At 37.0% G+C, this 26,664-nt stretch overlaps 1 protein-coding gene across 5 annotated transcripts in view; it reads left to right on the top strand.

Annotated features, from left to right (window-relative positions):
* The window catches only part of SLO2 (slowpoke 2), a 664,715-nt gene that overhangs the window by 314,692 nt on the left and 323,359 nt on the right, over positions 1–26,664 (top strand). For all 5 annotated transcript variants that reach the window (XM_081764837.1, XM_081764838.1, XM_081764841.1 and 2 more), the window contains one exon: positions 19,891–19,970. In XM_081764837.1, the coding sequence (XP_081620963.1) occupies positions 19,891–19,970 (80 nt within the window). The remainder of the gene's footprint in view (positions 1–19,890; positions 19,971–26,664) is intronic.

The following is a 26,664-nucleotide window of genomic DNA, read 5'->3' as shown; positions in this document are numbered from 1 at the left end:
TCACCATCTCCCTTAACTTCGATTCATAATAATGGACGTTAACTTTTTTTAAAGAAAAAAGTCAGTTGTTAATTGCGAATATAAAGTTAAAAAGCAACGCGACAACAACCTGTTTCTTTTTCTTAACGTCCCACAAAAGTTGGAGGAATGAAGGTAGTAGAAAGAAACGGTAGAATTCCGAGAAAACTTACACATTTTGTATTTGACTACTACGAAGTCCGCTACGCGGGAGCTGGGATCGAACCGCCAGAAGTGAGCTCTCTTCCAATGAACCACCGAACAACAACACTGAAATAGGAACACTAACTTCGCGTTTGCTGAAAAATTAGGTAACAAACCTGATATAGTTCGTTTGTTTTTACATAGGAGGTGTTATCTAAAAGGTATGGTGAATTTAGTTGCGCAGTGCCATCTATCAATGGTGTATCCGTTTCAAATAGTAAGCCCGGTAACCTAAACCTTTGGTGCAATCAGTATCGAGTTTGAGCAGGTTGTGAGCTGTGACATGTTAGTTGGCTTCCAGAGGAGAAGAGTGAGGACGTGTTAAGTGTGTCTATCGCGTGGCAACATTAAGTTTTAGGATCTAGGATTTAGCTTTCTGGGGTTTCGGCAAGGATGACGTCCCTTAGCAAGCACACTATCCTGGGGGAAGTGGAAGAAAAGATTGGAGAAATAAGGAAGCAGCCTAGGGCCTATAAGTTAGGTTCCACCCCAGCGTTTGCTTGGTGTGAATGAGGAAATCCTCATTCAGAATGGCTGGCCTGGAAAAGCTTTTAAACTTTTTCGACCGAATGACTCCACAGGGACTCGAACTCGGGACCGCTCGCACCAAAGCCAACATTAAGTTTTGTTCTAAAGCTGCAGTAAAGTGCCAAAGAAGCTCACGAAATGTCCAAATCAGTGTATGGCGATGAAGCGGTGGCATTGAAGACTGTTTAAAAGTGGTATTACCGATTCAAAGCAGTAAGGAGTCGGTTGAAAACAAGCAACGATCAAGATGTCCTTCAACGTCAGAAACAGATGAAAACGTGCAAAATGTAGAATAAATAATTTGCTCAAACAAGCGAATGACTATTGGAGAAGTTTCCAAAGAACTAAACATCTCGTATGAGTCCGCAAAAAAAAAAAAAAATAAAAAAAAATAACCGCCGATTGAATGGGCAAATAGCTTCCTTCCGCACACTCCGTGCCACACCACACCTTGCTTTTGATCCGCGAGGTTCTTGGCTGAAGAAAACATTCCTGTCTGTTCACATTTACTGTCCTCTCCAGATACAGCACCATGCGACTTCTGGCTCTTACCCAAAATTAAAACCGTCCTTGAAGGAAAACGTTTTGACAACATTCCTGATATTAAGAAGGCCACGACAGAACGGCTGAACACCCTTCCAGAAGAAGTCTTCCAGAAATGCTTCCAGTCATAGATTCAACGTTGGGATAAGTGCATTGCTAGTCAAGGACAGTACGTTGAAGGAGATTTAAATCAAATTCCATGTAAACTTATTACTTTGATTCTAATAAACTTATTCACCGCATTTTTTTTAAATCATACCTCGTATTAAACTGTAGTAATACTCAATCTATGCACCTACCCTTAACATCTTTCAATGCACTTCATTATTATGATATTTTAGGATAATTGATTTCTGTAATATTAGGAGTGTTCTGAAAATTACTTTGAAGGCCAAGGTAATGTTTTTGATTGATATTCTTGACCTCGTCTTCAAGGAGACTGTCGCAACACAATATTTCAAAAAAACAATTTCGTTTTCTCGGAAGTCGTGTGTGTCGTATTTCTGTGTAAAGAAAAGAGACTTTTTAAATTTAGCTATAAACCTACGTATTTCTAATGCCAGAAATAGATGTTCTATCTTTAGATTCAATTGAAATTCTAGCTGGATGAATGATGTCAATTTTTTTGCAGACAAATTGAAGAAAGTGTTAGGTTATTTTTCAGGTGATGGAGTGGGTAGTGTTTTGAGTGTTCCTCTTACTTTAAAAGCAATAAATTTTCCGAGAAGTTAATAGAGTGAGAAATTTAATCCTATTAATGGTTACGTTTCACTCTCCTTTCAGTTTGGGTCTGTAGTACTTTCCTTTGTGGTCTCGACGTACGTATTCAACAAGGTTATTATTATTTTTTTTTTCAAATTCCGCACACAAATTTTCCTTCCATTTTACTCTCTTTTGACTACTACGACGACAAACTTTCCCGACAATATATTTTTTAAAATGATATTTTTCGTTATATACACGACTCCACAAAGGTAAATTCTACTTGGTTGAAAGGCACTCACTCAGGAGGTAAATAGATTATTTTTCCTTGTTTCCATGTTCCCCATTATGACTCAAGTTGTCTTCAATATAGATATCATCTGCTAAAATAGATCGTGCGAACTATTTCAGTTTGTAAACCAAAAGTACAGTGTTCACAATAAGTTTAAGATGTGGCGATATGTTTGATAGTATTACCCATGAGACGATAAATTTCAGGCGCCTGATGAACAACACTAGTTCACCCAAGTTCTTAGATCTCAAACAATATTTTAGTGTTAGATGATAGATAAAGTGCTTAGACGAATACAATGAAAAGCATTTATCAAATGTTTAAATGTAGTATAAATCATTACACAATGAACGATAATAATAAATTTGATTCAATATGCTTTATCTTATCGTTCGTAGGATTTAGGAATTATATTTCGGGGTTTTCGGCATTTATGGCCATGTTAGCCCCGTCATGTATAAGGGATGACATCCCTCGGCGATCACACTATCCAAGGAAAGGGAAGGAAGAAAGCGGCCTGGGACCTAAAAGTTAGATACCATCCCGGCATTTGCTGGTGTAAATGAGAGGAAAATTTCGCTCAGGATGGATTGCGTGGAAAAAGCTTTAACACTTTTTCGACTAAGTGTCTCTACTGGAAATTGAACCCAGAACCGCTTGTACCAAAGACGAGAATGATAGCGACTACGCCACACGAGGCCACCTCATCATTCGTGGACCTCTCACAGCGCGGAGGGATTCTGATAACTTACATATGAAATTAAAAAAAAACACATCAGGGCGTAAATTTAGTACATACATGTGCAAAATGAGAGAAACTTTTCAAGGTGAGACAGGAAAACCCTTTTCAACAATGGAGATGAGACGAGAAAGCAGACAAATCTTCGATAATCGAGATGAGACGAGATTTCTACAAAAATTCCGAGACGAGACAAAAATATTCATCGTCTCGTCTCGTGAACAGCACTATGTATTACATAGGAACACGAACTTACAATCGGGAAAAGACAGAGATAACAGTTGATGCAAATAAGGAGAAATGACGAGAGATGGGAATGAAACAAGAATAGAAGCCAGTATACAAGAATAGTCATGCATCCACAATCCTTTCTTTTATATCAACCTTTGGTTCCCTGGTTGCTCCCTGTCCTCTGTATGAGGTTTATATATAGGAGCACCAAACGATGACGTCACAAAGCACCCAGTTAGAAACCACTATTCTAAAGAAAACGGTACTCAGTGATAAAATGCTCCACTCTAGTTTAAGGGTTCTCTGGTCTTGTTCCAAACCCACATGATTTTGCGTTCTATAATATTGTTAGTGATTGATCCTAAATCATTTTAAAGATTCTCTCAATTTCTTTCAGTCATCTCATTCAACTCCTTCATTCATCATTTACTTGTATATTACTATCGTATAAAGGGTAATATACGGGCCTTAAAGAAAATAATTCGTTTCATTCCGTTCCCTCTGTTGTTTGGATTCTAATATATACAGGGTGGGCCATTTATCTTAACACACTCTTGTACTTTTTAAATTATTAGATTCAAAACACTAACATTTTGTACTATGCAAACATTATCATGGGAAACATTGTTTGACATTCTGCAATACCCGCAGGTTAACAGTGTCACCAATCCAACATAAAGTTAGTTTTTTTTAAATAACACTACATCAGGTTATTGAATATTTCAAACGTACATGTAAAAGAAAAAACTACAATTGCACATTTTGTATTCAGTGTTGCAAACTAAGGACGCTACAATATGACAAAAATCCACATTTTAACAACCTCTATACAGATAATAATGCAAATGAGATTGGCAGGTCAATGAATATGTAAAGAATGTTTGTGTTTAATTCTATTATTATGATATGATGGATTTCAAATGGATATGAACAAACTAACAAGGAATTAAAAACGGCATTACGATCTCTCTTTTGAAAGTAATCTACGAAATTGGAGTGATAGCAATCTAAGCACTTTTCCGAAATAAAATCCATTGAAGATATTCATTTCCACTTCCTTGAAATTTTGTTTCTACTTATTCAAAACACGTTATATGATGACTAGTATTTGACACTAAGGTGTTTTGAATACACGTTGCGCCGTCCGTCTCAGTTGCATTGTTACTATTGTAGAAGCCTCCAAAATTTGGTCACTTTTCGATGTTTGTGATATTGTAGCGCTCAAAGTTTGCAACACTTCATAAAGAGTGTGCTATTGTAATTTTTGTTCATTTTGTATGTAGATTGGTAATCTGACGTAGTCCAATTTCAAAAAATACAATTTTATGCTAAAATGACAGACTGCAATACAAGCAGATTAACAGTGTTATGTCAAACTCTGTCTTCTAGTCGATATTTACATAGTACTAAAATTCAGCTGTTGTATCTATTAGCTTAAAAAACAGAAAATTATATATATGGTAGACCATTTTTGATACGTTTTTATAACTCTTAAACTGTCTTTTTTGAAGTCTGTTGTTATTTTTTTAATTTTATTTTTTAAAAGTTATTTTCTCAGTTTTGGTGTGTTTTGAAGTCAATTATTTCACTCTGCATCTTTATCGAACAGAAGTGTTGCAACCATAAAAAAATACTTGATCCTATTTGGTCAGCAATCCAAAATACAGCACAAATGTACGGAGCTGCATAATTTACAGGATATTATGAATTTACCTATTCTTTATCTTTCAAACAAACAAACAATTATCAATTTTTTTCAAATATTTTATGCATAAGAACATTCTTTGGGAATAGCTTATTCGATTAGTGGAAACCACATCGACATATAAGCAACGATTCTCGATATAATCACGAACATACATACAGGTCAAACTGATAACTTTCTCTTTTTTGAAGTCGAATCGTTGCCAATAACCCTTTACAGTTTTTAATTGTGTGTTGCTGGAACGTACTGTTTATTTGCTGATGTACTGAATATCCGAGGTGTGTTCAAAAAGTATCGAACCTTATTTTTTCACGCGTAAACCAATGAAGGGCGGGAGAATTTCTTCAGTGTAGATCAGATCCGTGCCGTGGGGGCGCGAGCGGGGCGACGGCCCCGGGCGCCGAAGTAAGGGGCGAAAAGTCGGGAGAAAACGGGCAAAAAAGATAGGAAAAATGGCTTGAAATATATGTGTGGGGCACCGTCGTATACTCTCGCTCCGGGCGCTGATTTACACGGCACGGCCCTGGTGTAGATGTAGAGGGAACTCTCATGAGCAGTCGTGAATGATTCCCTATCTATAGAAAACGTCAGTCGCTGGCAGTCGGCCAACGAGTGAAAACTTGTAGTGAGTGGTGGTCGGATTTCAGTTTTTTTGTAAAGTGATAGAATCTGAGCAGCGATATTGCATCAAATTTTGCCAAAAACTTAGCAATACCCAAGCGGAAACCATTCAGTAGGATCGGTACATTCAATTTTGAAAGAGAATTTGGGCATGATTAGATAAATGTACCCTATCGAAATTTGATTGAGGCTTTCATCGCCAAACACAACATTTCTGTGTGTCGTCAGGCTTCCTACTCACACGACACGGCTGCCTGTGTTTTTTGGTTATTTTCAAGCTGAAGATGCCACTAGAAGGGACTCGATTTGAGTCAAGAGAAGATATCATGCGGAACGCGGTGGCATGGTTGCTCACCATTCGAAAAACTGCGATACAGACATGTTTCCAGCGATGGCGGAAGCGCTGGAAGAAGTGTGTACATTACGTCTTTGAAGGAGATTAGTGTTTCGGATTTCCAAATCAATAAATGTATTTTTGCCAACCAAAGGTACGATATTTTTAAACACACCTCGTATTTTTAAAAATTACACTATTAACTAGAAAATTGTAGTTTTGTTACTTATATGCTGGCTCTTAACTGACGCACATACTATTAATGATATTGTGTTTTTTACTTTCTAAATATAGACATCTTTACGTTTAGAAAGAAGGAAGTCGTAAGCCCTAGTAAGACTTGATTGAACATTTTTGCTTTTTTGTTTTGTCTTCTTCCTTGTTTTGCGAACACTGACCTATGATAAAAATTCTAGGAGCACATATAAAATATTTATAAACACTATAATAACATCTGAGTTCCTTTCATCGGCTTTAAATGTCATAAAATCAGTTTCTGAACCAAACTTTTCTCTCTTTTTTTCTTCTGTTGGTCATTCAGTTCATCAAAAATGTGATGTATTGATTGTGACGCGTGTATGCCATCACTAGTTTAAAAGTTCTTCCTTCTGTTTGCCGTTTGGGCGGAAACTTCCTTTTTAAAGTTCTACAAATAGAAACACAATTAAATTTGGTAGACATCACGGAACTTATATTTCGAGTTTCTGTTTCTGTTCTTGTTGTAATACATGACTCATTGAATAGTAAGAAGATAGGTCAAGAGACCATGCTATGATTAAAAGAAGATAGTCTCCATTAGTGGCGGCGTGAAGGGGGGCTAGCGGTGCACGAGCCTCACCACGCAATTGAACAATTGCTCGTTAATTAATGAAGCGTCAGTATGGTAGTTGCTGATATAATAATTGTGCTTGTCTCAGGACTTACTTGTGCGCTTGATTGTACTTACTAAGAGGAAAACTCTCCACAGTTTCAATAACTGTGGTCATGCACAGACTACAGCGAGAGAGCAAGAAATTGTCCGTTTAGAATAGTCTCGGACCCAACTGATATCCTGTCCCATCCTTGCCTTCAATGTCCATTCACTGATACGCTGATTAAGTCTTGGATGTCAGTGTCGCTCTTGTGCTGTTCTGTTGCATTGTGTACACGCAGCAGATAGACATGCATTTAATGTGCAAGTGCCATTAAAATATATTTGTCTAATTTGTTACTTGATACAGTGCATGTGTGTATACTACATCTATACTGTAAACTTGAATGACTTGGGACGATATTTTTAGCTTTTTTGTATGATCTGCAACTGATAGAAATTACTCCATCAAAAAGAATATATTTGCCGAGAAGAGCCAGCGCATCCTAGATGTTGCGTTCCATGCTGGAAGTTCCACATTGTATATATATATTTCACCAATTAATGCTTGAAATCGGGACAGAAGAACTGCTAAATAAAGCCTGTAATTTTACAAAAGATAGTTTGGAAGCCCTTTCGCAAGACTGCTTTGAAAGAAAAATGACAAATGAATAAAAGGATTTCAAAACTTGGTAGTGCTACTCCTCACAGAAGCAAGCATTCTTTTGTTTCTGTTGTCTCATTCTGTTGAAAGAATGAAAAGGAACAGTTTTGTAGCGCAAGTGATTTCTTAAATTGGAGAAAATTGAATCGGAAAGTTCAGGACCATAAAAGCAATCCTAGTCATCAGTCAGCTTGTTGTAAATGGAAAGATCTAGAACATCGTATAAACAAATGTGAACTAATCGATGACAGCGTGCAAAGACAAATAAAAATCCTTTGCCAAAACATGAAGAGATGTTTTGAAACGTATCACCTCACTGATTATATTGTTTGCAGAACAAAAGAATCTTCCCTTTCACGGACACACACAGAGCGTCTCTCTTAACTGAAAATCCGAATCCAGGAAACCTTTCAGCTCTAATGAAGTTTCTCTCGAAATTTCATCCGATCATGAAAGCACATAGTGATTCAATAACCAGGATGAAAGCAGGACAAAGACCATTGTCTTATTTTCCTGATTACATTCAAGGTGAACTGATTAAACCTCTTGAAGAAGAAAAAGTTTGCAGAAACTATGAAAAGCGGGAAATACGACGGTATTATATCAGATTGTCCAAAAAGTATTGGCCCTTTGGAGGTCAAAATTGAGAACACATTTATTATGATTTCAGAACAAAATTGTGAAATTACGTACGCACCTTTTCATTCGATGACCTTCGGCCATTTTTCGGACAACACAATAATCTCGTCGGTTAAGAATGTTACCCGTGGCCTCTTTTGAAATGCCTTAACACCATTCAGCAAATTCTGCAGACACCTAGACAAGTGTTTAATCTGACGGTACCAGAACGGGACAATACAGTGAATGTAATAAAAAAAAATCTCTCAGCCAAGTTCTCGCAACTTCTTACTGGTCGTTAAAGATTTTCGGTCTGGTTTTGTAAATGCGGTATATGATACTCTTTCTGTTGATCAGTCCCGGACGTTTCTGTTGAATTGCTAGGGGCACTTGTGCTAACTGTCGATAGCACAGATCTGAGTCTTTCGTTCTGCCAGGTGGTAGCGGCTCCTTTTGCGCGATGCCTTTCCACTCCCGCCAAACGCACAGCATAACTATCCTGGGCGATTAGTGTTGATATCATCATCATCATCATAGGTATTCTGCCATTATTGACAGATCACTTCGCGCATCTGATATATCATCCATCCAGACTTCTTTTTTTGTTTCGATGTCATCCATCAATTCTAGCCTCCTTCGTCCCCCTCTCTCTATCTTGCCTCAATACGCTCTGCATATCCCTCCTGATATAGTTCCTTCTTAGCGGATGTCCATCAGTTTCTTTTCCTCTTATAAGTAATATATAAACCTGTTCTTTCTCACCCACCATTTCTAACAACTTTTTCATTCATTTTCCGCTCAACCCAGCTAATTTTCTCCGTTCTTCTCCACATTCACATTTCAAAAACTTCGTCCTTTTCGTTTTTTTTTTTTTCGTAATGTCCAGCAACGTGGGTGACCAAAAATATTTTCTGTGAAAAAGGCTGTACGTGCAGTGTATAGATAGGTTAGCCGACAATAGAATAACAAAATTTAAAGTTTATTATTATCAACTAGTTCATTCATTTAAGTTAATAAACTAATTAACATTAATATTCTTATTCCATTGACAATGTCTGTATTCCAGTTCTAGTATCTTTTTGCTGCTTCTGCCAACTCGCACTTGCCAATAATGCGTCGCACTTCTGGCATCCACTCTCAAGGAGGAGGAGAAAAGATGATATATATATATATATATATATATATATATATATATATATATATATATATATATATATATATATATATATATATATATATACATACAGTGAAACTTCTCTCAACGACTATCTGTTGTAATTACCTTTTTACAGGAAGAGAGATGACAACTTCTAAGGGACTAATGTACTTCGAATCCTTATTCAACGATCTCCTCGATAACCGGAAAGCGGGGAAAACCATGTGCATCATCACATTAGCTACCACTTCTTGGTTTCGGCTATGAAACAAACCTTGACAACTATAAGTATCCTGTAGATTCCAAATATGTAATCGATCTTTTCCCCCGCCCGCTTGACACTTGTGAAGGTTTAGTTCTCCGTGACAAGCCAATACGTGTTGGAATAGTTAGAAACGGATGAAGCTGTGTGATACGTTAAGCTGGAAGTGATTCATCCGTTCTATTTGTTGTTGTTGTTGTATATTAAATCTCGATTTCGATTTCCATATATGAGACATGGACCTACAGTTTAAAGTGGAATCCCGACCACCGTAATACGTTTTAATGCCTTTACGAGAGGGAATCGCACCAAGTAGCACGTGTGTACAAAAGCGCGCGCGTGTTAGCAACTAGAGCAGTGAGGAGAGCTCTGACCACCTGAAATGTAACTGTAGTGATCACATATACCCAAGGGCGCCGATTTCTCTGTAAATTGGGGGGGGGGGGAGCATTCAGATGCAGAAGGCATATATGAGGATTTTAGGATAAATTGCATTCAAATTATGCCAAATATTGTAAATTCTTAAATACAATAAGGGGGCCCATATGAGCTTTGGGGGGCCCGGGCCCCCTCGGACCCCCAGGATCGGCACCCATGCATATACCTAGGTACAATCTACAGACCGTTTACCTTTAGAATAATGAAATGTTTAAACCCACATGAAATATACTACCATTAACGGGCATAACCATGTTTAGATTTGAGCATTAATATTTATGTAACTTAAAGTTAGTTGGGCAAACTTAGAACAGAAAAAGTTCAATGTAACACAATTAAAACCTCTAAATTAATCGCGATTTTAACTTATAGCGAGCGAAGGTTTCGGAGTTTCAACTAGTTATTATGCTGTAGTTCACTCTTAACTAACAGGCTTAATATTTGACTAAGGAAGAAGTTGGTCAGGTGATATATTCGAAGTATTGGACGGTAGATATAGTTTAGAGACTTGGACAGAGAAGAAACATTTGGACAGCTTCGAACGTGGTGTTGGAGAAAGATGGAGAAGATGAATAAACATAGAGAATAACAAACGAAAATGATGTAAAACGATAGGAGGGACGAGGACATTTTCAGCCAGAATCCTTCGTAGGAAAGGCCAATTGAATTGAACACATTTTGCGAATTCTTTTCTTCATATCGCCATAGAAGGAAAAATGAAAGGGAAGCGAGAAATAGGAAGAACAACAACACAAGTGGTCGAAGAAAATATTGGGAGCTAAAAGAGGAAACTGAAAATCAAGAAACGTGGAAGGAACATTTTCAGGCCCAAGCCTTAAAAAAAATATTCCAGAACCTGCAACTTTATACTTAAGAGTCTTCATCCCGGCGAAATTAAAACACCGCTAATTTTACAGTAATTATGTGATATCTTCAAATAGATAAAAGATACTCGAAATGTGGAACAAGAGCGCCCTAGACAATATTATTTTACATGAGAAACCGTTATCACGACTCACTTATCTGCTTTCGATTTCGAGCCATTTTGAAAATCGGCATTTATTTTCGCGTTTCTAAACAGCTGAAAACGGAAAGCCGCTAGGTGACTTGTGATAACGGTACCTCACGCAAAATAATATTGTCTAGGGCGATCTTGTTCCATGTTTCAATTATCTTTTATCTATTTGAAGATATCATATAATTACTGTAAAATTAGCAGTATTTTAATTTCGCCGGGATGAAGACTCTTTTTCATGATAACTACACCAAGATCAAAGCGTATTTTATTACTTTTAAGTAGAAAATCGCCTTAACAGGCATCGTCAGAATGCATTGTATATTATAGGTATATATTACATGCTTTAACTTAAAGGTCACATCTGAAAAGTTCAAAGGTTTTTATTATTATTATTATTATTATTATTATTATTATTATTATTATTATTATTATTATTATTATTGTTGTTGTTGTTGTTGGAGAAAAGAAAGAAAAATGCAAGAACACACACTTACCAGTAACCTTACCTGAGAAACGACATTTTGTTCTATCTTACGATATCGAAGTATATATTTTAAGGGAGAAAAATAAATAATAAGAGTGATGCTCTTGAAACGCCATTGAATAAAAGAGTCTGCTGTTTACTTTTCCATTGGTTATATTGAATTTCCTCCCTAAATACTTCCCTTTCGGGCGGTTCGTAGAAAATGTAAAAAGAATTGTGCGCTTTCGTGACGCACCGGAAACCAATATTTTATCTTCTTTCCATTTTTTTTCCTCTTTTCTGTCTTTTTTACTTGGTGGAAGGTGATGTATGCTCTGAGTTCACGTGGAAGAAGCATCGATTTCTTGCTTTTGAATAAAACAAAATTGAGACACAGCTTTTGCAGTTCTCGTTTATTTTTTTAAATGCAAAACATTGTACAGGAAGCATAGCGATTTCTTTCGTATTCTTTTTGTGATAAAAACTGTTGCTTCTGAAGGCGTAACAACATATTTTTTTTTCTTTCATCATTTCTTTTTAAAATTTTTAAGAGTTCTATAAGGTTTCAACTTTTATTTCCTAACGCAATGTTTGTATTAGCTGGTCAACATAAATAAATATTTTAATCATTTTCTTAAAGGTCTGGTTTATTGTCTATGGGTGAAGCCTAGTTTAACGTTCCACGAATATGCTGTGAAGGTAACATACACGGATAATTAAAGAAAGGGAATGATTGGGGAAAAATTGTGGAATGAGGGTGTGGAAGAAAAGGTAAAACCCCAAGCAGTGGCGGATCTAGCCCTGGACCGGGGAGCTAGACTCACCAGGTTTTTGAGTGACAGAAATTATTTAGGCTATTATTTATATATTTTTGAAAGTTTATAGTAAATTCATGATATTATAGTGTGACTGCCCCCCCCCCAGTTTTTACCTTCTTAATTCGCCCCTGACCCCAAGAGAACCAATTGACACTATGCTGTTCTTCACTCGTATGGATTGGGATCGAACCAGGGAACCCCTTGCACCAAAGTTGAGCGCTCTACCACTGAGCCATTGTTCTCCCTTTTTGTCCATAAGAACCAGTGGTCTGGTGATCCATATGAAATTAAATCCCTAGTTTTACGTCCTAATTTATGCCTTTTAAACTAAACTAAAACAGACGGTTGATTAATGAAAGCACTGGCGGATCTGGCCCGGGGTCGGGGGGCTTAGACCATCTAATTTTTTTGAGTGACAAAAATAATTAAAACAATTACTTTGTAAGTTTTGGTAATAAACTCATAATATACGTATCATAGTCTGGATTGTGGCTGCCCCCTCTCAGTTTTTACCTTCTAGATCCACCACTGAATGAAAATAAATGATTAAGAAAGAATTGATGGAATGAGAATGTAGGAGGAAATTGAAGAACATTCAAAAAATCACGGACACGAAAGTAATCACCAGGAACTCGATTGGTCTGGAATCGAATCAGGAACCTTTCGCATCAGAGGTGTCCACTTTACCACAGAACTACCTTGCCCCCTAGCTATGAGTCACTTTCAGTAGATGTAGGCGGTATGGATAATCAACATATGAAATAAAGTCTTTGTTTTTTACGTGGGACATGTTGTAGGCTAGAAATTCTAACTGTTCTACAGACGTGAGGATATAGTAAAGAGTCAATGGAGTACAGAGCAAATATCAGAGTCCTGGTTTTCAAACTGAGTACACACAAACAGTTTCTTGGTAACGGAGATGGTGACTGTATGCTGGGGGCACATGACCCATCCAATTGCATCATAAAGCACTCTCGTTAAAATCTAATGAGGACAGACGTCTATAAAAATGTATTTTACTCCTGGTCTACCATAGTCAGCAATAGACTGGTTGATTTTGTTGGAATATTAACGCTCCTTTCTAGCAGCTGGAGTCTCCATCAATGAAGTGGTGGCCAACATATTCCAAGATAGCCAAACAATTCGAAAGGTAGATGATAGGGTTAAGGTTAACGCAGAATCAGCGAGAACGGCAGGAAACTTCAAGTATACATATCGTGGAATGTTGCACAGTACAATATCCGGAATATTCTGGATAGGAATGTTAATTCTGTGGCAATAATTTATGGACTAGTTTGATAAGAGGCGCGGGATTATAATGCCAAGATAACTCTGTCAAACTAGAATTAAGAAGGCTGCTACTTCATATCGAATAACTTTATAATTGTCGTGTTAGCAACTGTTGTATAAACGCCACTACTATTTATACAGATACGCTTTACAATAAGGCAGAATACAACTGTACTGGAACATAGATATATTGTATATACAGTGTGTTAATGGACTGTACCGAACCAATGAACTGTAAGAAATGATTCCTTACACCAAAATAAGAGAAAAAGTTCATATGAGCCTGTGGGGATAAGTGCATTAGTTTCAGAGCTAGGGCTGTCCAAAATCGTCGAAACACTTAGTGGTAGGACGCCTACCTCTGGTGCTTGGAATCCACGGTTCGGTCCCCGGCCAAGTAAGTTTGTGGTGGACAACATCGTTCCCGTGGGCTTTCTGAGGGTACTCCCGTTTCCTCCCACAATCGCATTCCACCAATTTTCATCATTCACTTGTCTGAATTATTCTTCTCCCTTAGACTAAAGGACATAATCGTGGGATGTTAAACTGAAATATTTCATTCCATTTTTTCTTTCCTAGATTCCTACAGAGTAAAAAATAATTGTGTTAATTCAACTCAATTTTAACACAAGGCAGTGGTTCCAGCGTGACTACCACTATGCGGTGTTAGTTCAACACATACCTCGCGGTGTTAGTTCAACACATACCTCGCGGTGTTGGCGTTTAACACAGGGGTGTGTTACGTCTTTAACACACAACCGGTGTTGAGCTGTGCCGTAAGCGTTAATGAACCACAAAATTACTCCCTCAAAATATGTTAAATCTCCCATATGCGTAATGTTTTTTCATTATGCTGAGTCTAAAAAAAACACTTCAAACAACTAAAAATACTCCAAGTAAGTTGGAGGGTACGAACCACCAACTTTTCGATTACTAGCCGCGTGCTCTTCCAACTTGGCCATGGAGGCGATGAAGAAAACGTCGCTTGTAGAGGGATAAATTGTTGAGGTCTTTTTGGATTTGGCTAATCAGAGTGTTCTTTTAAGCCGCGTATATTCGACGATAACTGTTCGGGATAAGATAAAATCTGCTCGCCATGTAATTTTATAACAAAATGACGACTGTCTATTTACAGTCGTCATTTATAGTTCTTCCATATCCACTTTCAAATGATTGGCGACAGTTGCCATCTAATAAAGGTGATGCGTTTGTTGCTTCTAATACACAGTCGCTTAAAAAAAGAAGCAATACATGCATCAAATGTGGGAGATGAAATTTTGCGCATACCTGGATTTGTTTTTAAGTATTTCTTTCTACTGTGTTTTTCTGTAGCTTCAATTCATAAGCCTTTATAATTAGATGCCCAACATATTTGGCAAATCACGCCTTAAACAACACCGAAGATTCTACACTTATGTTAATTTAACACACAATCTGTGTGTCATTTCAACTACCGGCATTCGACATACAACTCCAAATAGAGAGTGAGTTGTTCTAACCACTTGTTTGTGTTGTATTTTAACACAATCGTGTTAACACATAGGCATGTCGTTGAAATAACACAACGATTTTTTACAGTGTAGATCATGGAAAAGAAAGAGAAAATGACACTCAACCTAGATTATTGAAACTGAAGATACACAAAGTGATTATACATATACATAATCTATCGTGTTGCCTTTAGACATAGTGCAGGTATACATTATCGTAACAAGCAATAAAACATATTGAAACGTATAATATAGCGGACAATAATGGAAATCAAACATTGTAAAAGATTGGATTAATCCGTAAAGAACATATTGGGAGGTTTCAAAACCACATTGCAATAGTATAGGACAACTTTAGGGTGTCCCATAAAATTCTGGGCCGTTTAGGGTTGCCATTCGTCCCGGAAAATCCGGAACCGTCGCGGAATCGAGATCTGCTTCCCGGCGTTGAGAAAATATTTCTCGGGACGCTTAATTGTTCCGGATTTCAGCGAAGAAGAAAGGAATGGAATATTATAGTTTGCTTTTTCACAGGATTAGGTATATAATTATTATTCTCTTCAACTTCTGAGTATAGCAATCCAAAAGTCGAAAAAAAAAACTTGAATACATAAAACATGGATTAGATTAAGTTCGCAATTTAACTATTTTGACATTGACATTGAACGAAGCATTCGTTTCATTGGGTTAGAGACAAAAGGGTTTACTGCTCAATCTTATTGTTATCTTTAGTTTACTAAAATGACTAAAAATGTGATTACGTAATACTTGAACAACGCTGTCTAATGGAAAAAATAAATAAATTTGTATATAACACTTCTTTCTTTTCATTTTAAGCATTTCAAAGATTCTCGTAATTTAGTAGCGTCCAGGATTTTCATTTTTGAAATATGGCAACCCTTGGGCCGTTACAACTAGTACGATGTGTTCTCCGATTCTTATAAAAATATTAGGAAGAAGGTCAATAATAATGATAATAAGTAAAAGTCATCATACTTATTAGTTAAGACCATCACCTAACTTCCACATCTTTCTGCTCCACAAGTAGCTTTGTAAGCAATAGCTTATAGAATAACATCAAAAAGAGGAGGGGTTCAAGTACGCACGTTCATATTGTTTCAAGATCTGCGCAACTTGTTATCCATATCTTAACACGGAATATCTAACACTTTTGTAAATATCTTGTGGAAAAGATTTAAAAAAAAAAAAACATGGTAACCTCCTCCTCTTTGTGTACACCATTGTTTGGAAGGATAAAAGGATAAACTCTACTCACATACGCGGATTATTAAGGGAGGACACGCTGATTATTAAGGTGCAATTATGATCAAGCCTCAACCTGCTATTTTTTTTAAAAGATAAATAGCAGTTCAACGGATAATTACATGGCAACCGGTTTTGGGCTATCTGAGAATTGTTTCAGATATTTTGATTGGCTAATCGTCTGAATCAGCGTTCTTCATTGGCCAATCCATTCTCGATTAAAGAATAGGTTGATAAACCTATATCTGCAGCTTCACAAAATGGTGGGAGGAGTACGAGACTGTGATTGACAGCTATACTTGGGTAAGACAAGAACTGCCAACCGTACCTTCCAGTTCGTGATAAAGTCAGTCAGGGAAAATCTTTATTAAACTCCTCTCGTTATGTTGGAATACGTGCACCAAGGGGATATCTCGGTCATTTAATTTTGTTCTTGTTTACGTGGCATATTTAATATTAGTTCTAAATATCTCTCTTCATTGCAGGTTTGTAATTTGCGGTTTTTCTATCTAGATATCAATTTAAGTCATAGGGGAAAGAAGCTTGTTACGTTACCCCTGTCCAACTGGATTACTTCCCCCAACCTAGCCAAGTTACGTTAATATGTAAAATGTAAACAGATTATTTTATTTTGTATCCCTGTAATCTCATCACTAAACAACACGATTTAAACGTGGAAGACAAGAACTCATTTCCTGGATTTAGGTCGACTGTAACACCGCTCTTATGTTATATTGTTCATAACGGAAGAACAGAGTGTTTTAATGGAGTAATGTACTTGGGGGAGGGGGTTGAATGTAGCCACCATACAAGGCACTAAAAGCATTAACCTGTTTATTTATTCCCTTCGGAAAACCTTACTTAGCGTATGTGGGACGATTATTAGTCATAAAGTGGATTTTTTTCTTCTGGTGCACGGTAGCAGGTTATTTTATTTCCGTAAAGCAAAGATATGGAATAAAATATACAGAGAAACAAAGCACCAAGGATGGTAATATGTAATAAAACGGGTCAATTCAAAACCTCCTCCATCTTATGAAGTTGTTTAAGAAAAAGTAAACATACCCTATATTTGTATAAATACAGTGTGTCCACAAGTAAACTATCCACTGTAAGATTGCTTACAAAATAACACTACAATATAGAACAAAGAACGTACATTCATCAAACACAAACCCGTGGCTGTGGAGTGCCAAGAAGGTGCTCTGTCTCCCTTTAACTTTCAGTTCTTTGTTTAGATAAATATATATTTTTAAAAAATAGCAGTCAAGAAATGGAATACAAACTGGCAATTTGGTAACATTACGTGAATTTATAACATCGACGAGTGGTGGCGTTAGTTGGTTCAATATAAACAGAATAGAAGAAAAAATGGAGGGCATTGTGCTTTGATACAGTTCCCACGTTGTTTCCTAATATTAGTGCATATAATTTCTTTCTATAGGACTATCTAGAACATGACTATAAGACAAAAGTGAAATATTTCGATGATCCTTGAGAACCCATTAATGCATGATCGATAAGCGTGATAAATTCCCTCATACGCAAAACACAGGCATATTTCTTTTTTATGGTCTGGGTTGAACTAATCTAATATAAATAAAATAAAGAGTTGTTTGTGTGTTTGTCTGTCTGTTTGTCTGTGTGCGGCCTGACGACCAGACGAGTGGACTGAGAGTTACCAATATTTGGTCATGGGTACCTTGGTCCAGGCCTCAGATCAAGACGAAGCTGTTTTTTTTAAACTTTCGAACCAGAGGTGTCTCAGGGGGGAGGGCGTTTACCGGGACCGGCCTGGGAACCAGACAAGTTGACCGACAGTTACCAAATTTTGGTCACGGATACCTTGGGCCAGGCCCCGGACCAAGGCGAAGCTTTTTTTAAAAAAATCGAACCAAGGAGGTCTCAGGGGGATAGAAAATGACCGATATTAGTGTCGAATTCATAGTTTTCGCGGTCGCTGAGATCAATGGTGAAACTCCGATCGCACTAACCTCCAAATTCACCCTATTCGGCTGCGGGCCGGAGGTCACCGGGGGAGAGATACCAAGACATGTAAAAATAATCCAAAATATCCTATATTAGTTTCAAATCTATAGTTTTTGCGGTCGCTAAGATCAATAGTGACACTTCCATTAGCGATGACTAGCAAATTCAGCTAAAATTATATGCGAGCCGGGGTCAGCGGGGGGGGGGGGGCAACAAAGTTCCAAGAAAAGCATGTGTAAAACTGTAACGATGTTCAGTATAGTAGTATTTACGCCATCATTATTTATTAGCCTATTGATTTATATGGAGAATTATTGTTCTGCTCTCTTTCAAATGAAATTATGCTGATACTATTTGTCATTCAGCACCCGTTACTCGGATATTATCCCTTTCTGGCACTCTAGATGATACCAGATAGAGAGTGCTAGTACCATTATAATACTGCATACTATGATATTTGATGTACGAGGAGCAGTCAAAAACTTTCCGGAATTTTATTTTCTTGTACCTCTTTATTACCACATTTACTTAAGCGACTTCAAAGTTCGCACCTTCGGAACACATACGCAGTTATTCCACCACTCCTGTGATTGGTGGAAACATCGAGGAAAGCCTCTTTTAGTATGCTCCGAAGTTCAGCCATCGCATTGGTTTTGACCTCTTCTACGTTAGCGAAACGAAAAAGGTCTATTTTAAGCTTGGGGAAGAGTCAAACGTCCTATGGTGTTAAACTGTTTTTAAGGCTAACAAACTCTCTGAACCAGATGTTCCCTCAATTTGCATATGAACTTGATGTTTGCACAATGTTCGATCCGTAAAATTGCACCAACTGATCACTCACTATACACTCTTCCATTTAGCTATTCTATTCGTACACTGCCTGTTAAGACGTGTTCACACTTGTTAAATTCAGAATTAGGCAACCTAGGGACTGTATTATACAAGATTCATTGTGATTGCGTCACAAAAATTGCAGACCTAATTACAGCAACATTCCGGAAACATTTTGACTGCTACTTGTATGCAATTCCGTGTTGTCCGTTTCGATGGAAACCAATACTCACTGTCTTTTATATGAATATTTGAACAATCCCTAAACTTTTAAGTTTCCATTATGAACTCCCTCTCGTGGCTAAACTGTTAGCGTACGCAACTTCGGCGCGGGAGACCCGGGTTTGACTCGCGGCTAGAGCTCATGTGGTTCGGATTTAACGTTAAGCTATGGGTTCACGTCTCATATAGATTCACTGCTGAAATGGACTCTAAACTCAAAATTAGTCGAACAATTTCAGTTCCCATGTTAAAAATCTATGTATATAGTCAATTAATGGATTTTTTGTGTAATGCTATGTTTTGTGAATTTAAAGATTCACTATTTACATCTGTTAACTAACCGTTCCTTCATTATAAAACTTTGAAATTTACATTCATAAACAGAACTTATCGAAATAATTTCTAAGGTATTGTATTATGTTACGTTACGTTTGTGTGAATGTGTGTGTGTATGAGTGTAGTGTTTTTGGTATAGCCTAAATATCAACTTGTTATTATTGCTGTATAATAAATTGTAAATACGTTAAATGTAAATTTTTCATAATGATACGTAGTTCAAACAGTTTGACTAATTTCTGCTTTGCCTGTTTTGTTCTTTCAGAGTCCGCGTGGAATATTATGTCAACGAGAATACGTTTAAAGAACGGCTGCAGCTTTATTTCATCAAAAACCAACGTTCTAGTAAGTACAGATCTATTCTACTATTATTTATCTATTGTGTGGTTAAGGAAAGCTAGCGTCTGAGAGATGGCTGTACGTGCTGCAATTCAAACATTGGGTAGGGTTGTTCGCCAAACGCTGCAGTGTTCTTTCAGTGATTTCTAGACAAACAAGGCAATGACCACACTTGCCGGTAGCTGAATGTTGAATCTTTAGTCTAACATTTTAAATACTATAATTTTTATTTGAAAATAATATTAGAAATCATCCTGTCATATTATTACGACTATAGAAGTATGTCTTGTTAAACGTCCAAGTTTGCCACCAGAGCTGATGTCACTATTTTTGCAAGCTTTTGACAACAGCGCCTACAAAATACTACATTGTAAAAAAAAATCGTTGTTATTTCAACGACATGCCTATGTGTTAACATGATTGTGTTAAAATATAACACAAACAAGTGGTTAGAACAACTCTCTCTCTCTATTTGGAGTTGTGTGTCAAATGCCGGTAGTTGAAATGACACATAGCCTGTGTGTTAAATTAACACAAGTGTAGAATCTTCGGTGTTGTTTTCTGCGTGATTGCCAAATATGTTGCGCATCTAATTATAAAGGCTTATGAATTGAAGCTACAGACAAGCACAGTAGAAAGAAATACTTAAACAAATCCAGGTATACGCAAAATTTCAAAATGCAAACTGCGCAATGTGTTTTCAATTGTTTTACATAATGGTTCTGAAGAAACCCTAACAGCACAAGATGTGCTAGGGATGTGCCATTTAGGTGTTCTAAATTCGTCTCCCACATTTAATGCATATATTGCTTCTTTTTCTAGCGATTGTGTACTAGAAGCAACAAACGCATCAACTTTATTAGATGGCAACTGTCGCCGATCATTTGAAAGTGAATATGGAAGAACTATAAAATAAAGTAAATAGACAGTCGTCACTTTGTTATAAAATTAGATCTACTTGGCGAGCAGATTTTATCTTATCCCGAACAGTTATCGTCAAATATACGCGTCTTAAAGGAACACTCTGATTAGCCAAATTCAAAAGACCTCAAAAATTTATCCCTCTACAAGTGACGTGTTCTTCATCGCCTCCGTGGCCAAGTTGGAAGAGCACATGGCTAGTAATTGAAAGGTTGGTGGTTCGTTCCCCCCTGACACTGCAGTACATTTTTTTTACTTGTTTAAAGTATTGTTTTAGACTCAGTATAATGTAAACACATTACGCATATAGGCGATTTAACATATTTTGGGGGAGTAATTTTGTGCTTCATTAACGCTTACGGCATGGCTCAACACCGGTTGTGTGTTAAAGACGTAACACACCCCCTGTGTTAAACGCCAACACCGTGGGGTATGTGTTGAACTAACACCGCATAGTGGTAGTCACGCTGGAACCACTGCCTTGTGTTAAAATTGAGTTGAATTAACACAACCATTTTTTACTGTGTATATGTTTTATCCAACTGTTATATGCCAGCTTTCCATAACTGCACAGTAAGTTTAATGTAATCCTATTTAAAGTCAGTCAACCATCGGCTCACCGAAAACGAGCAACTTGAAGAGTAAATAATACATCTGTAGAGCACAGTGGCGTATTTAGGGGGTTGGCTATCGGGCTCAAGCCCCTTCCCCCCCCCGCCGAAATCAATTTGTTATATTCTCACCCACTAGGTGATCCAAATATCTGATTATAAATTAAAGATGGGCAACCAAATGGATTTGGTTGTTCTTGCAATGCAACTATTTTATGCAATTATACATCAATTATACAATTATGCAATTTATACATCATTCTTATTCATCATATGTTGTATCTATAATATATCTTGTATAAAATTTTTGAAGTCTTAAGTTGCATGAAACACCTAAATTTTATAGGTCTTCTTACTTTGTTCTGAACTATTATAGGTTACAAATTGTATTGAGACAGCAACTTAGGTCAAATCCTCTACATCACTGGATTTGTTATAAAGTAGAATTGTATTAGACAAAAGTAATAATTATTCCATATACTACAAGCAAAATGGCACATATATACATCTGAATCTGCCTGTTAAGATAATTTAATCTACTTTTTAATTGTTCATAATAATTGTCAATAACATTCTAGTTAAACTACATAGTATCTAAGAATCACTGAATATAAAAATTGTCCAAATTATAAAAGGTAGTAAAAAAGTTGAATAAATGGTGAGTTTAAGAGCTCTTGGACTCGTATAGATGCCATTATGGCGTGAAACCTGCATGATCAAATGCCGGTAATAAAAAAATATGTTTTTGTTACTGTTGCTAATATTTCTTCATTTGCTAGGTTCTTCAAAGAAACAATTCCTTGGGCTTTATGTAGAAATAGAATAACCCTTGACTATCTCTGAAATGCATCAAAGGGAAAGGATAAAACTTAATGCATCGAGATAATGTACACCCGTATGCATTCTGCAAGTTTAATTCTTGAATAGCATGATGTGTTAAAAATCTAAAAAATACTTCTCATGTAAGTAAACGTACAAATAATGGCTTTATTTATAATGACCGCAACGATTCGTAAAGCCTAGGCTCTACAGCAATCGCAGAAATACGTAACGTCATGTGTGATACATCGGAAGATTTCGGTACGATTCGTGCAGGAGCGGATCCAGGACCGATTTCTGGGGCGGGCGGTGAGTTGTCATATTGTTACTTTTAAGGGCTCCAAACTTTGGGATGGGTTTTATTTATATATATAAAATAAGAAAGTTTCCTCTTCTGGGGGGCGATCGCCCCACCCCCTTGGACCCGCCCCTGGATTCGTGGAGCTACTTTACGAACACATTCTTGAGAAAACGTCAAAAGCGGGAAGTGCACCAAAAACGTTGCCAAACTTTGAAGACATGGTGATCGAGCGACCAAAAAAATGCATTTAAGTAACTATATCACGAAATGAAACAAGTACTCGAATAAAACAATAACAACAACGAAAATATACAACAACAATGAAAAATTAACAAAACGAAACTTAGCGGCAATCTGACAACACTATGCCCTCAGAAAATGTTTGTAAATCATGGGAGACAACACTGGCAAAATTCCATGAGTAAGGGTTGACGATTGGAACGCACTCTCGCGTTTTATTGTATGGTAAAATTGATAGATCAAGGTTAAGCTTCACAACTCCTTGCAATCACTATAGTTACAAAAAAGCTACCACAAATAATTCTTTTAATGGCCACTTTATGGGTGGTAAATGTAACTGAAGAATGTGGTATTTACTCCTAAAGTGATATTAGTGCTATCGCACAGTGCTTTTTTGCGTGGAAACATAATATTGCTAATGTTGTATGCAACCCCATAACGTACGTAACTCATATCGTACCGTTCAGTCTTCACTTTAATGGACTCTTTGATACATTAAATGGTTCAAAATATGATCGAATCTAAACGACTTAACATTTTTTCGTACTGAGATAGTTTCAAGCAATATTGAGAGATGGAATACCATGAAGATGCAATTTCTAATTAGCTTTGTCTAAAAGTTAGCTTCTCCAAATATTGATACTTATCTGACGTGTTTCCAAGTGTTTCCATCAAAGTGACGTCTGGATTTGCAACGCTGTACTGTTGATAGCAATCTGTTAGAACAAAAACCATACTACGTGAGTACCAGTAGAACAACAAAAAACAGTGAACTGAAAAGATGGTGATAGTGTAAACTGGATGACGTCTAATTTCCAAAAAGGGCAAATTTTTGACGTTTTGCTATATGGTGAGAACGCGACGAAAATAGGAACTATCGCAAGGAACAATGTGTAATGTGCTAATGACCTACAAAATTCAGGGCAATATCACATTGGCGAAGAACAGTGGTCGGAATAAAACCTTCATTGAGAGGTCCCGCCGAGCATTAAAGAGGATTGTCATTCTTAATCATCGTGTCACTGCAGTGAGCGTAACGGAAAAACTCGAGTTGCACCTCTTACAGTCTGTGTTGAAGCACAGTACGCCGCGACTTCTATTACGTGCACATACGGAACCAGGTTGAACAGGCAAAACTCCTGATAAGGGGTGATTACTCTTTGTCACAACGGCGATGGTTCAACAAACATACAACATAGGCTGATGACTGGAAACGTATGATATAGTTGGATGAATCATCGTTCGCCTTATTTACAACCACCAGCCTTCTTTGTTGTGACGGACGCCCAAAGAAGCATATGATCCGCAGTGTCTCTATCCAATATCAAATATGGAAGCAGCTCCATGACGCTATGGGCCTGGTTCGCAATAGGTCTGCGGTGACGCTTACCGTGATTATTCTACTATTGTTGGACATCATGTGTATCCTATGATTCATATATTGTTTCCGGGCAATGATGCGATATTCCAAGATAAGAATGATCGTATTCAACTAGCTGATACTGTTGCAGTGTGGTTGAGAAACATTAAGATGATATTTAACACCTCTATTGACCTACCTAATTCCCAGACCTGAATATAATGAACATCTTCGGATCGTTTTGGGACACGAAACCGGCGCAAATTTCCACCTCCATTCTCTATCACGGAACTGAGTTACGTATTAGGTGGGATATAGTGTAATACTCCACTTGTTACCATTCTTGACCTCTGACTCCATTCTACATCGAATTAGAGCGAAAAGTGGTCGAATGACATATTAATCTGATTGATGTTTCCATTAAATTGATTAGGATGTATACATAAGTTAAAACCGTGTAAAAAATGATTTGTGCTCAGGTTACGAAACATGAAAATAACTAATGACAATGCAAAATGTGGCGCCTTTAGAAATATCCTTTTCTTGCTACGAAGTTTCTCCAATCAGCGGACTGTTTCAACAAGGTTCCGTTACCAGATTCAGTCGATGCATGTCAATAGCTACAAAGCCAACTGAGCTCCTTTCGATAGATTATATTTGTCAATTGTCTGACTTAGCATGGCAGCATGCTGTTAAGTTAATGAAATGTGTTTGACAACTGAAGAGAAGAACTGGATTTGAGCAGATGAAAGTAAGAATGTGCTACAAACTTACGAACATAGTCAACTTACTGGACAGAGGGAAATTTTGAGAAAGCTTCTCATTGGATAAACTTAGCTCACAATAAACTTAGCTAAGTCTCTCACATTAAATTAGCTAAGCAGGTCAATATCATACCTGAAGGTTGCTTCAAACTTGGAGAATTATTTCACTCCAACAAACTGGCAAAATGAATTACTAGAGAACAGTGGTACATTCACAACGGTCTAGTTCATCCATACTTGACCCAACCATCCTCAAACTTGCAGAACTCTACATGTATTTAGAATTTCTGAATAACTCTACCTGATACTAATAGATGTCGCTAGCGTGCAAGTCATTTGCCGATTTAAAACTGTATTGCTTCAATTTAACTAATTGAAAATAGGACAAGGGCCGTAGCCATTTTTAAATTTGAGTATTAGGCTTAATATGTATATAACTGCATGTTGGTAGGTGAGCAAATTAGAAAACAAACTTAAACGAATTTAATTATTTTATTTTAACTTAAACAATTAGAACTTTTGGTAAGAGTGCACTTTGTGCAGAACACTCATAGGAACTGATACAATAAATAGCAATACGAGCAATTACACTCTATTAATTTTAACAAAATAGGTCCAAACTTCCCTAACCCTAAGCCAACCCGACCCTACTTATTCCTATCTTGCGTCATATCAACAATGTTACAAAGTCACTTGTTGTGCACAAAGTGCACTCTTGCTGAACTTCTAATTAGACACGATTTTAACCTATGATATAATGTACAGCGGGCTGAAGGCAAGGGCACAGCAACTAGCAAAATTGAATCACAAGTAGTATACACGTCACTGTCAACTTATCTGTGCCACTGTAAAATGTATCTGTATCATTATCAGAAGTATTTGTGTTAGTGTCATGACTATGTCAGAATGGTTTATGTCACTATCAGAAGTATCTGTGTCACTGTTAAAAGTATATGTCACTATGAGAATATCTGTGTCACTATTAAAACTGTCACTGTCAGAAGTATCTATATCACTGTCAAAAGTATATGTCACAGTCAAAAGAATATGTCACACTGTCAAAAGTATCCGTGACACTGTCAAAAGTATTTGTATCACAATCAAAAGTATCCGTGGCACTCTCAAAAGTATCTGTGTCACTGTTAGAAGTACGAGTGTTACCGTTAGAAGAAGATAAACAACAATATATACAATCTGCTACTTAACAGTGTGTTTTTTACGTACACTCGTGTCCAAAATTATTGTCGCATATCTATAAATATGTTGTTGTAGAAATATAATTTGATAACGAATTCGCTCGGTATTTCTTATAATGTTAGTACAGTGAAACCTCTACTAACGGGCACCTCTATAAAGCGGACACCTCCCTTAACGGACATATTTTGTAATCCCCAAACACTGTAATAGGGAAAAACATATTGGCAAACCTCTCTAAAGCGGACACTCTCTAATACGGACACGGACAGTCTTTTCTGTCTTTTATAAGTATTATTTACCTCCGTATTACGGACACTTTCTCGAGAAATAAGTTGAAAAGTGTAGTAAAAATACATTTTTAGTAGTTCATACATGTCACCAAGGATGCATTGTGACAACATTTTGCCTCCTCAACTGTCTGCTCAGCAATCCTGCGCAGATGAAGCGTCTCTGTTTAACAACACTCTTATGTCCTTTGCTTGCATCC

The sequence above is a fragment of the Thermobia domestica genome, chromosome 7 (assembly GCF_964235325.1).
Source record: "Thermobia domestica chromosome 7, izTheDome1.hap1.1, whole genome shotgun sequence".
Lineage (NCBI taxonomy): Eukaryota > Metazoa > Arthropoda > Insecta > Zygentoma > Lepismatidae > Thermobia > Thermobia domestica.
Note: the sequence above shows the minus strand (reverse complement) of the source record. Positions and strands in the feature narration are given on the sequence as shown.